The following is a 12,320-nucleotide window of genomic DNA, read 5'->3' as shown; positions in this document are numbered from 1 at the left end:
ATGACAACAGGAGTTACTATGGGCCAGGTGCCATGCCAAGTGCTACACCTCTAACTCAGCCATTTTTGTTGTTGAGACAGAGTCTCTGTCTGTTGCCAGCAGTGGTGTGATCTCAGTTCACTGAAACCTCCACCTCCCGGGTTCAAGCGATTCTCCTGCCTCAGCCTCCTGAGTAGCTGGGACTACAGACGTGCACCACCACACCCAGCTAATTTTTGTATTTTTAAGAGACGGGGTTTCACCATGTTGGCCAGGATGGTCTCCATCTCCTGACCTCATGATCCACCTGCCTCAGCCTCCCAAAGTGCTGGGATTATAGGCGTTAGCCACCGCGCCTGGCCAACTCAGCCATATTTTTATTATTCACATTTTGTAGACGAGTAAACTGTGCCCCCAAAATATTCAGTAAGCTATCCCAGTCCAAGTTCACACATTTGCTAAGGGCCAGAGCTGGGATTTGTACCCAGGCCACCTGACCCAGTTCTCTGCTCTTAGTCTCTGTATTTTGCCATTGCTTTTCAGTCTGTGGCCTTGAGCTGGGGAGCATAGCTACTGCCACGCGACCCCAGCCCACTACCTATTCTCTTGCCACTGGCCTCACAGGTACAATCGGCTGCTGCAGGTGATCACACAGACACTGCAAGACCTACTCAAGGCACTCAAGGGGCTGGTGGTGATGTCCTCGCAGCTGGAGCTGATGGCTGCCAGCCTGTACAACAATACTGTGCCTCAGCTCTGGAGTGCCAAGGCCTACCCATCGCTCAAGCCTCTGTCCTCATGGGTCATGGACCTGCTGCAACGCCTGGACTTCCTGCAGGCCTGGATCCAAGGTGGCATCCCAGCTGTCTTCTGGATCAGTGGCTTCTTCTTCCCCCAGGCTTTTTTAACAGGCACTCTGCAGAATTTTGCCCGCAAATTTGTCATCTCCATCGACACCATCTCCTTTGATTTCAAGGTCTGGGCACAGCCAGGGCCGGGTCAGGTGACAGGCTAGGGTACAGCCCAAGGAGGAGAGGCTCTGAGGCCACGCTTGGTTGGCAGTTGGGGGCTCCCTAAGCCAGGGCATGGAAAGACCCAAGCCAGAAGAGGCCATGAGTCCCAGGAACGGGTCTGGCCTGGGTCCATCAGAAATCCACAGAGGCAGGGCACAGACCACAGGCCATGGGCTAACGTGGTAGGTACATGATGATGGGCAGGCAGGCAGCATTAGGCAGAGCTCAGAAGGGAGTTTTGTGCCTCCTAACCCAGATTCTGGGTATTGTTGTGTGTGAGGGGTGTGTCTGTGTTTACCCACAGGTGATGCTTGAGACACCATCGGAGTTAACACAAAGACCCCAAGTAGGGTGCTATATCCATGGATTATTCCTGGAAGGTGCCCGCTGGGATCCAGAGGCCTTCCAGCTGGCCGAGTCTCAGCCCAAGGAGCTGTACACAGAGATGGCCGTTATCTGGCTCTTGCCAACACCCAACCGCATGGCTCAGGACCAGGACTTTTACCTGTGCCCCATCTACAAGACACTGACTCGTGCTGGTATGAGGCCTGGGGTGGGAGCCTACACTATGAGGGGGGACCCAGGACTAACCCAGCCCGGCCCAGCCCAAGCCAGTCAGACTGATCCAGGTTAGCTGAACAAGGGACAACAGAGATTTGGGCCAGGCCAGCAAGCAGCAGGCAGGTTAATGCCCAAGGCCTGCCATCTGGCTGTGGGGAGCACCCCTGAGCTCCTATCCTACATGCCTCCCTCAGCAGGCCCACCTTGGGCCCCAAGAGCCTACAAGCCCCAGCCTGTCATTGGGAGTTCAGAGGGGTAACTGAGGCCCAGAGCAGGAACTGGTCTGGACTGGGTCCATCGGAGAATGAAAAGTGGCATCAACTCTGCCATCCCTATCTTCAGTCCCCAATACAGTAACCCTGGGCAGACTTGAACCCTGGCCAGACCCCCTCACCAGGCAGGCTTCCTCTTGGGTCAGGGCCCCCTCCCTGTCCTCAGCTTAGCCTGCCCACTGCCCTGCCCCTACGCTATCCCTGCTCTAGTAGTAATAGGGCATGACCTAACCCGTCCCCCTCCTTGCCCATTCCAGGAACACTATCAACCACAGGACACTCCACCAACTATGTCATTGCTGTGGAGATCCCCACCCATCAGCCCCAGCGACACTGGATAAAGCGTGGTGTGGCCCTCATCTGTGCCCTGGACTACTAGACTGAGACAGAAGGGCTGAGGCCATTAAAGCTGAATTTTCTAAGCAGTCCAGCTGTGCCTTAGCTGCTTGCATGAGGACCCCTCTGCAGGATTCATTGCCAGTGGGGTAGTGAGGGGATGCAGCAGCCTCAGCAGATGATGCAGTTGGCAGAGGAGAGCGGGACAGAGGTGGCAGCTTTGACCTGCTTTACCTGTCCAAACGCAACAAGGAAGAGATGCCCAGCGCCCTCCCAGGGAGAACACACCAGGCAAGATTAGAGGCAGCCCTGCCTCTTTGACCCAGAGTCCCAGCACCTCTCCAGGTTGCAAAGCCACAGATTTGGTGAAAGCCATGGCCCTCTCCCCAGAAAGTACACCCTGTCTACAGTCCACCTGAAGCCCTCCTCAGCTCAGGTCCAAATCCCAGGCCTAGGATCCCAAGGATCTCTGGCCCAAGACAGTTGGACACTCAAGGATCATATACTTTTACCTTTCTGGTCCCAGGGCCCTGAGCACACGAGGTCTAGTAAGGCCCCCCCTCCCACCACACACACATAGCCCAGCCTCCACATCTCAGGCCAGCAACCACAGGAGGGTTCATTTCTCAGGAGATTCTTAGGAGAGTTTTATTCATTGATCCAGTATTTACAGGGGCTAGAGGGGTCAGGCTGTGCTCAGCCCAGAGGCAGCTGCCACACATGCCGGCACCCCCCACTCAGTCACTATGTACAGATAAAGGGGCCTGCTTGGATCACCTTTTTCAAAACCATCTGGCAGAGGCCACGGGGCTGTGTTGGGGCCTGGACTCCAGAGGCACTGCTGGGCCCATTACCCCTTGGCATCAGGCCCTCTGGAACACAGGGGCTCCAACTGGTTGTCTTGATCCTGCTGTCCCCACCCTGAGTGCCTTGCAGAAGCTGAGGAAGCTGGAGTAGCAGGGAGAGCTGAGGGTGCCAGCTTCCTATAAGCAACCCTGTCTCTGCTACCCCTGAGAGGGAGACATGGTAATACTGAGGGGCTGGACAGAGGCTCCTCTGAGCCCCAAGCTCCAGGGACAGAGACCTAGAGCCCAATTTAGGCCCATATCTAGGGCCACAACACTGAAGGCGAAGAGCCCCAGAACCTTGCTGTGGAGAGCAGTCTTGAACAGCCTGGCTAGAACAAGGAAGACAGTTCACAGGCCACGGAACAGTTCCCACATGCTCTGCTCAGGCCATGGGATCCCAGCAGCCTGCTCACCCCAAACCCACTGGGACACCCTACTCCCAACCCAGCCCAGTGCTGGGTCCCTGAGTTTGGCACTCTCCTAAGAGGAACGAAGAGAGAAGGCCTGGCTTCCTTACAACAGGGACAGGCTGGTGGCTGGGGCTAGAGCAGCAGGGCCCAAGGCCTACCCAGGCCCCCAGCTGGGACCCTGTAGTTGGGACCCTGGCATGATATAAGGACCTGGGCCCACCAGGACAGCTCCTAGGAGAGAAAGCATAGTCAGGTAGGAACCTATGTCAACATGGTGGCATGCTGGGTTGGAGCCCAGAAAAATAGATGTCTCTGATAGGTAAAATATATATTCTGCTGCCCAGGCAGAAGGGCCAGGTCCTGCTGCTCCACAGCCGGCTGTGGAGGAAGCTGCAGTACCTGGCTGTGCCCTAACTCCAGATGCTGCCTCCTGAGCACTATGGGGCTGATCTGCCCTGTGGCAGGCCTCAGGGCACGATGGAAGGAATGTGGCCTGGTTCCTCCCATTCCCAGGGCCTGGACACTCTGGCTGGGACTATTCAGTAATACTTGGAAAAGGGGAAGTGGGGCAGGGAAGGACCCTGGTGAGGGCCACACGGCAAGAGTGGGCTGCAGAGTCGGGGCCAGCAGTCCTCACTGGCGCTTGGCCTTATAGGGGCGAGAGCGTTTCCGCCGGTCAGGCTTCCGCTGCTTGTGGAGCCGGCCGATGCTGACCCCTTGGCGCCGCCGCACGGAGATGTTCTGCTCCACTAGGTTGGCCAGCATGCCTGTGGAGAGGCAGAGACCCTTGAGCAGGTGCTGGCTGCCTCAGGCCAGGAGCTAAGGCTCTCATGGCCCTCCCTGTGCCCCAAGGTCTGCTCAAGCCTCAGGAGAGGCCACGGGAGGGAAGCTGAAGGACATGGCCCTCAGCAGGGCATTCCAGTTAAGCCAGCAGCACATCGCCTCACCTTCCTGAGCCAGCATGGAGATAAAGGTGCAGATGAACTCATCGTAGTTGTGGGTCCTTCTCTGGTCATCAATCTGTAGGAAAGGAGAAGGCTGAGAGCACTGGAGCCAATCTTGCCAGAGCAGCCACCAGCAGACCTTGGGAGAGGCCAGATCAGGCAACTGGAGAGATCACCCACCTTGAACTTCTTCCTCTTCTCTACCTCTTCCTTGAGGCACGCCTCATAGTTTGCAATCTCAGCCTCCACACACTTTAGCAGTGCCAGCAGCTCCTGCCAAAACCCAGCATTGCACCTCTGATGGGGGCTGGCCAGCAACAAAGCCCCACGAGCAATAGGCAGCTAGAGGCAAGGATGAGCAGCAAGTCCATGCCTACAGAGGCCCCTGCCACCACCCAACCCAGAAAGTCTTCCTGGCACATGGCTCCAGCCAATCTTCACACCAAAGTTCCCATCAAGAACTTGGCACCCGGGCAGGAGGCGCTCAGGCCCTACCCTCTGCCAGGATTAAAGGAGAAAGCCACAAAGGAGGCTCACCTTGGGTGAGTACTTCTCCCCACTCAAGGGCTCGCCAGGCCTCACCAGCCCTGTCTTCTCTCTGCTGTCCGTGGCTTCCATGACCTCCTTCTCCACTGGGCTGCTGGACCCCTGGCTGCCTTGGATTGGTCTGATGGAGGGCGAGGAACCCTTCCCACCCTCTGGGAAGAGAGGTCACAAGAAAATCATTAGAGTGCAGGACACTTTGTGGTCACTTGGCCACTTCCCTTCTCCCTCCTGGGTGCACCAAGTGGCCAGTGAGCCAGTCCAAGGCCCACCTGTCAGCGCCAGGGGACTCAGCACCCCATCCTCAGCCAGGTGCAGCAGGCCTGTGCTGATGACAGGACCCAGATCGCGGACAGCACGGTTGTAGCGTATGCAGTCAACACGCAGCAGGCTGTCATCCTCTCCAAAAAGCACCTTGGAGATGTGGGAGGTGACAGGGCTGGAGGGCCGCGTCGGGTTGGCCGAGCGGATGGGTGAGCGCAGTGGCGAGTTGAAAGCACTGCCGATCTCAGAGGCTGTGTCCGTACTCTCATTGCTGGGGGTGGGCGAGGGCTGCGAGTGTGTGGGCACTGCCACAGCCGGACTCCCAGCCCCACTGCCAGTCTTGATGGACAGAGGAATTGACAGGTCCTTCTGGGACTCTTTGAGCTTCTCAGCCAAGACGTTGATGGTGTTGGGCTGCAGTACTGACAGTTGCCCATCAGCAGAACCGCTCAATGCCCCTGGCTTCCCTGTTCCCTTCCGCTTATACCTGTGGGGCCGGAGAAGATGTGAAGCAAGGGAACGGGCCAGGTGACCATACCCAGCAGTACCCAGAATGGCTTAAACACATCCTGACCTCCAGGGGCTGACCCTAAAATTCCTTATACTTGGTCTAAGCAGCTTGAACTAGCCTTGCTAAGCCTGGCATCAAGTTCTGTCAGCTGCAGCCAAGTGTCCTCAAAAGACACTTCCTCTATTCCAGCCATCTCACTCCTGGCCTTTTGCCAATGCCCTGTGTTCCAGCAAAGCTGCCTCCCCACCACCCACATCTCCATCCCTGCCCCAACCAATCCTTCAAGGCCTGGCTAAAAGGCCACTTCCAACAGGACATGATCTATGCTTATATGCTTACCCCCCAGTCTACCAAAAACTTCCTGGACACTTGGGGTCAGCCCCATCATGCCAGCCTCCCCCAGGGCCCCAAATTTTGCAGGTGCTCAACATTATCTGCTGCAGGGCATTCTCAGACACAGACTGAGATATTCAGAATGAGATCTGAAGCACCCAGAGCCTGGTAGCCTTAGAAAGCTGGGGCTGACCTAATGGCAGAGTTGGTATTCTGCACGTCGTCATCCTCGTCATCCTCATAGTCATCCTCATCATCTGAGTACTGCTGGGGTGGGCGGACTGGAACTCGGCTGCGGCCCACACCAGCCGCCAGGTCTTCTTCCTCCTGGGACAAAGACCAGGGCAGTTACAAACAAGCACTGCTCGGCCCAGGCTGAGCCTAGACACTCACAGCCAGAGAGAAAGCCAAACATGGTTTTCCAGACTGAGTCAGCGGAACCCCTCCAGGTGTTCCACGGCCTGTCCTTGGCTTGTGGGGTGGCTGCCACCCACTTACACTGCATAGAAACCCACGGAGGGGTTCTAAGAGAAACAGAGTGCCCTGAAACACAAGCCTTTATTTTGCCAGTAAAACCCAACTCATAAAGTTGTACCAAGGAGCGTGACCTAAACATTTAATCCCACAGTCACGTAAGTAGATTAAATTCAAAGGAATTCTCCCTGCCTCCCTAAGCCCCTGCTGTTGTGAGGCCTTTTTGTATCAGGCAGAGGAATCTAGCATCCCAGGCCCAGGCAGCTTGACCCAGCCATAGCAAGGGTGAACACCAAGGAACCACATGGGGAAATTGCCTGTTGCAGCCTCTCAAGAGAATCAAGTAGAGAATCCTGCAAGGGTGCTCCCAGCTTACCTGCATGGGGGACTTGGCATAGTTGTGATTGTCTAGAAAGGCTGGCAGCCGCTGGACAATGGGAGTGGGGTTGGGGGGAACACCGTTGAGGCTACTGCCTGGAGGCTTCACCACCAGCTTGGGTTTGCTGGGAGGGCTATGGGATGGGGCTTGTGTGCATGAACCAGCCGCCTCCTCTGCACCATCTGAGACAGGGCAAGAACACAGGCAGGACCTCCAGTAGGATCTCCAAGAAAAGCTCACGGTCTCCCCAGCCCTGTGGAACAGCACTTCCCAGGGAAGAACAGCCGAGCCAGCCGGTGGAATGGAAGTCAGCAAGCTCTAAGTCATGATCCCGCAATGAGACAGGGAAAAGAATGAGATGGGGAAAAAAAAGAGGCAGAAAAAAAAAATGCCTCTAGAGAAAACTAGAAAGGGAGTGTACATTACAGAGAAGGGCCCAGGGGCCTGTGGTAATAGCAGCCCTTTACAGGTGCCTTTTTTTTTTCTTTTTTTTTTGAGACGGAGTCTCACTTGTCAGCCTAGGCTGGAGTGCAGTGGCTGATTTCAGCTCACTGCAAGCTCCACCTCCTGGTTTATGCTATTCTTGCTCTCAGCCTCCCCGAGTAGCTGGGACTACAGGCCTCGCCACCTCCCGGGCTAGTTTTTTGTATTTTTAGTAGAGATGGGGTTTCACTGTGTTAGCCAGGATGGTCTCGATCTCGACCTCGGATCCGCTTCCATCTTAGCCTCCCCAAAGTGCTGGGATTACAGGCTTGAGCCACCGCCCCCGGCCTACAGGTGCCTTTCTTTAGGGAAGGACTGCTCTCCCTCTACCTTCTGCTAGGGGAAGAACACTGCCCAAGGACATCCCCAGAAAAAGACTTGCCCGGCTTAGGCCTCCCAGGTCAGACATCAGGGGGTGGCTCTGAGGCCCACAAGAGGTCCCAAACCCCCTAGTACCTGTGTGGGTGCCCTCAGTGGCTGCAGGGGCCCTGTTTGCTTCCAGCACCAGCGGGGACTTGTTGCTGGCTGACTTGGACTCCTCAGGCAGCTGTGACTCTTGAGACTTGTGGGTCTGAATCAGCTCCGGCTGTGTTACTCTTATCAGCTAACAACAGAATCCAAGGCTCAGAGGAGGAAGGGTAGACCCGGGCTTCTACCTCAAACAGCTAAGGGCTGAGAACCTAAAGGAATAATGGCCTTGGCTCTACCCATTTACTCACAGGGAAATAAAACACCCAAATGCAAACTTCCTTTTAGAAGCTATTCTCCCTCCCCACTCCAAGTCCCACCTTTCCCATAAGGGGAGCAAAGAAAAGATGTGGTTAGCTGAAGCCCAGATCTACAAAAGAGTGTGTTCGGGAATCAGAGACAAATGTTGTGGGGGAAGGGAGGAGGAATGCAGGGAGGGTTGGGCTGGGCAGGGGCCAGAGAGAAAGGGCACCTACCTGCTGCAAAGCCTCTAGTACTGTCTGACGGTTCACCTTCAGCACATGCAACCTGGCCTCATACTTGATCCTGCGATCGGGCACCACTGCCATCAGGTTGAAGCGGATGTCGTGGTAGGGCTCCCTGCAGTCACAGCCGCAGCCGTGAGAGCAGCTCCTGCCCCGGCCCCGCCATCAGGTTGAGGCAGATATCCTGGCAGGGCTCCCTGCAGTCACACCTGCAGCTGTAGGTATAGGCCCCACCCCAACAGGCAGGCAGCGACTAGCCATACACGCCAGGCACCTGAGCTGGTACCTTCCAACAAGCTGTATGAGGGGCCTATCAGGAAGTGAACTAGCAGACCTGGGCTGCCTAAGGCTCCACCAAGGCCTGCCCCTCCCCCAGCCCAACGAGGAGCAGGCCACAGGCAGCCCAGGCAGGAAATAGGACAAGGAGTTGAGAGCCCATGATCTAAGCCTGATCTTGCCAGATTCACCATATGGCCTTGCAATTTACAAATCACCTGGATACTCTCTGTCCCTCCCAAAGTAGGTACAGCTCCAGAAGGTAGAACAGGGCAGGTGCAGGGCCCTTACCCTGCAGTGGCGAGGCCAATACGCTCCATGATGACCCGCCGGGCCTTGTCTGTCCACTCCTCATCCTCCCCCCAGGGCCCTGGTGGAGACCAAGACAAGGAATCAGCGAGAAGGAAACCCTGAGTTTGGGCAGGCCAACAGTGGGAAGGAAGACACGGGAGAGCAGTTGAGCCAGGAAGTCAGGAGCTGGTCAGGCAATATGGTGCAGGGTGAAACCCCAGCCAGGGCCAGGTGTCGGTACCCACAACCTCTGCCACTGGGTCCCACATACCAGAGGGCCCTGAGCCCCAGCTCCCTAGGAGGTAGGCAGAGACACCCAACGGGCCTCCAGCTCATGGTGCCTACCATGGTCAATGGGGTAGACCTTCAGCCCATCCAGCTCAAAGAGCCGGCCTGTGATAGGCACATAGCTGACAAAGTGGAACGCCTCCATGGTCCGCACTGCACTAAGGCCATTCTGCTTCTCAGGGAGGTGGCGTGGCTCGGGCCTGGGGAAGGACAGAGTCAAGACCCAAAAAATGATACTCCCCCTACTCGCACCCCACATCAGCTCCCACAGCTCCCACGCACCTGGCATGGCTATTATGTGCCTTGGCCAACTCCGGGGCATTGCCAATCGCATATCCTTTGCTCTACGGGGAAGAAAATAAGGCTGTATCAGAATAATTTCTCCTCAGGTAGGACTATGGTTGGAAGGCAAAGCTTCAGAGAGCAGCCTGGAGGCATTCCAAATGAACTTTCTTAAAAGGTTTGTCAGGGCAGAAAAGAGCTCTGGAGTCCCAAAGAGATGGACTGTGCTGGCCTTGCATGGTAATTCGTGGATACTAGGAAGCAACATGGCCTGAGAGGAAAAGTCCTGACAGAGAAGATTCTGACATGGTGTGACTTAAGGAAAGTCTCCTCCTTCCCTAAGCCTGTCTCCTTTCCCCACAACTGTGCCTAAAAACAATGGCCTTACACAATTTATTTAAGAGTCTAATGTAATATAAATGATCATTTGAAAAAAACACACACACAAAAAACAGCCTAATAGTACCCAGTATCATGTGGTAGCATTCCCAGTGGCCCTCAGGGTCAGATCTGCCCAGTTGGCTGTGAGCCAGGATGAAGGCACTGCAGCCTACCTCAGGGCTGAAGCCCTTGGTGAAGTCCTTCATGCGACTCAGGGTGGGTCCCAGGTCCACGTTGCTGCAGTTCAGGAGCACGCTCAGCAAGGCATGAGTCGCACAAGAGTTGGGTATCAGCTGTGAAATCAAGAATAGTCACCCATACACAGTACCCCTCACTGCAAACCACAAGCCCACATACATCAAGAATGGGGATCCAAAGCAGGTCAGTCATATCTGGACAACTCCCCTTCTCAGCTCCATCTTTGCCTAATGTTTATTTATTTAACAAGCACCTACCAAATACGCACTGGGTATCTGAGGACACAGAGAGTGGACTCACATACCCCCCTACTCTGAAGCTGTTCCCTTTAATGAATTAGAGCTCAGTTCCTTCTGCGAGGGTTTTTGTAGCCACCGCCCCTAGAATCTGCCTATCTCCTCCTTCTGTCTTCCTCCATTTCCACTTCCCAAGCAAAAAAATGGCAGCATCCCAACCTCCAAACAAAGCACAGAGTCCAGCAGACCTGGTGGGCAAAGAACATGTTATTCACAATATCATCATCAATCACGGACGTATCATCCACCAAGGTAGAGACCTTTCGCCGGGACCGGCGCTCTTCGATCCATTTGAACAGGAAGATAAATCCATATACAGGGCTGGGGGAAGTAAGAAGCAGAGCCAAATCAGCCAAAGGGGAGAAGGCAATCAGCATTCCCTTATTTCTCCCACTGAGCCTTTGCACTGCGTCATCACTCAGGTGTCCTTGCTGTGATCCCACCTCTCCCCTGGCTTCTTCCCAATACTGTGTCTGAAGTGGCCTTGTGCTCTCATACACCAAAGGCCTGCCACAGGCAAAGCTAAGCATAAGCTTCTGGCTGTGATGCTCCGGGAGTCCACCCAGTCTCCTTATGAAGTCTATGGTTCAGGGTAAGAGAAGAAAAGCTGGAACTGAGGGTCAAGGATGGGACAGGGTAAGAACACAAAGTAAGACAAGAACAAAAACTCTGATGAGGAACTGAGGCAATAATTCTCACTTGTGGGCCCCAATGAAGTCAGGAAAGCAAATGAACACCTACACCAGTCTCTTTTGTTCCAGGAAATTAAAGCAGACTTCTTGGTTCAGTCACTGTTGCTACTGTTGCTACTCTCCTACACCTCTATTCTGCAGGCCCACTGGGACAAGATCCTAAGTGTGGGCACCCAGGAGGGGCCTTGTCACCCCAACCAATCAATACAGGATGACTTTGTGTCAGGATTAAAGCCAGGCACACATGGACACACTGAAATTAATACATTACACAACCGCACAAAAGGCACTGCGTGCCCTGGGTCTTCCTGCTGCAAGGCCAAGAAAGCAGCTGAACCAAAGGATGGTTAGGGGTAGGGAGCGGGCTGCTACAAAAAGAGAAGCGCTAAGGAAAGATTGGGAGAAAAGAAAGTTTCAGTTTGATCAGGAGGCGGGCACTCAGAGAGCAAGGCTGCTTCTTTATGTCACATTTTATAACGTAGGGTTCCTGGCACTGCCTTCCCTAAGGGGCCTGTTCTCTGGGACCTTCCCCAGCACTCTGGGTGTAAGGGGCAGCCCTGGTGTACAGCCACTTACCCCTGGCATTTGCTCTGAAGGTCGTAGATCTCCTCCACTTGCACCCCTTTGACACCTGCGATGAGGAAAGGAAAGCAGTAGGGAAGGACAGATTCTGGTGAGTGAGGGCGCAGGGGTGGGCCCCCACATCCCCGGTCAGGCAGGCAGAAGAGGCTCTTACCGAAATCTTCCACTAGCAAGGTGAAGAGGCCTGGGTGGGGCGACAAGAGGAGGGGGTGATGGTCAGGCAGGCGCGTTCCGGGCCCATCCGGCCTCCCCAGCCCCTGGCCCTCCCGGTCCCCTCCTCACCCGGGTCGCTCTCCAGCTCCAGCCAGCCCTTATTCATCTTCCCGCGGGGCGGCCCCTCAGCGCCATGTCCAGGCCCTCCCGCCCCACCGCTGCCCGCACCGGGAGCCCCCACTGCCCCCGGGGCCCCTCAGCCCCACACACAGACAACGGGCCCAGCCGCGTCACCCGCCCGCGCCGGCGGCACGACGTCACCAAGGCGCGACGGCCCTGCTCCGCCTCTGGGCTCGTCTTCCGCCGGCCGGACTTCAGACGCGGGCACGCGCTCAAAGACGAACGCGCACGCGCAGAGGGACGGAGGCGAAGGGGAGGGGCGGGGCGAGGCGGGCGAGGGGAAGAGGGGGGCCGGGCGATGCTGAGCGCTGAGGCTCGAGAGGAGGGGCGGGACCGGCGAGGGCAAGGGGCGGGGCCGGGCAGTACTAGGCCCGGGTGGAGGGAGAGGAGGGGCGAGG

General features: G+C 56.0%; 2 protein-coding genes across 5 annotated transcripts in view; one reads left to right on the top strand and one right to left on the bottom strand.

Annotated features, from left to right (window-relative positions):
• The window catches only part of DNAH1 (dynein axonemal heavy chain 1), a 90,596-nt gene extending 88,346 nt beyond the window's left edge, over positions 1-2,250 (top strand). Inside the window, exons 77-79 of one of the 2 annotated variants that reach the window (XM_031663302.1) lie at positions 604-955; positions 1,297-1,531; positions 2,083-2,250. In XM_031663302.1, the coding sequence (XP_031519162.1) occupies positions 604-955; positions 1,297-1,531; positions 2,083-2,204 (709 nt within the window). In that variant the 3' untranslated portion in view covers positions 2,205-2,250. Of the gene's footprint in view, positions 1-603; positions 956-1,296; positions 1,532-2,082 lie in introns of those variants that run through there. The other variant, XM_031663303.1, reaches the window with a different exon arrangement.
• Positions 2,251-2,779: 529 nt separating this feature from the next.
• Positions 2,780-12,131, bottom strand: BAP1 (BRCA1 associated protein 1). 3 transcript variants are annotated; one of them, XM_009200603.3, is made up of 17 exons: positions 11,872-12,131; positions 11,744-11,773; positions 11,584-11,638; positions 10,504-10,636; positions 9,995-10,114; positions 9,441-9,502; positions 9,216-9,358; positions 8,871-8,949; positions 8,295-8,418; positions 7,807-7,954; positions 6,865-7,049; positions 6,208-6,341; positions 5,179-5,657; positions 4,901-5,061; positions 4,544-4,705; positions 4,367-4,439; positions 2,780-4,186 (listed from the first exon to the last, which is right to left on the bottom strand). In XM_009200603.3, the coding sequence occupies exons 1-17, from the start codon at positions 11,906-11,908 to the stop codon at positions 4,053-4,055; spliced, it is 2,259 nt and encodes a 752-aa protein (XP_009198867.1). In that variant the 5' UTR covers positions 11,909-12,131; the 3' UTR covers positions 2,780-4,052. The 3 variants fall into 3 exon arrangements, with proteins under 3 accessions (XP_009198867.1, XP_003894371.1, XP_009198868.1); XM_003894322.3 differs by having other exon boundaries at positions 4,544-4,636; XM_009200604.4 differs by lacking the exon at positions 10,504-10,636 and having other exon boundaries at positions 11,872-11,980.
• Positions 12,132-12,320: the final 189 nt, after the last annotated feature.

The sequence above is a fragment of the Papio anubis genome, chromosome 2 (assembly GCF_008728515.1).
Source record: "Papio anubis isolate 15944 chromosome 2, Panubis1.0, whole genome shotgun sequence".
Taxonomy (NCBI): Eukaryota; Metazoa; Chordata; class Mammalia; order Primates; family Cercopithecidae; genus Papio; species Papio anubis.
Note: the sequence above shows the minus strand (reverse complement) of the source record. Positions and strands in the feature narration are given on the sequence as shown.

Excerpts from the sequence above, each read along its gene's own strand:
- BAP1 (XM_009200603.3), bottom strand. The coding sequence starts at position 11,908 with ATGAATAAGGGCTGGCTGGAGCTGGAGAGCGACCCGG. Across the intron at positions 8,950-9,215 it reads GGTCTACCCCATTGACCATG|GGCCCTGGGGGGAGGATGAG; the intron begins GTAGGCACCATG and ends GGTCTCCACCAG. Across the intron at positions 5,658-6,207 it reads AATACCAACTCTGCCATTAG|GTATAAGCGGAAGGGAACAG; the intron begins GTCAGCCCCAGC and ends CCGGCCCCACAG.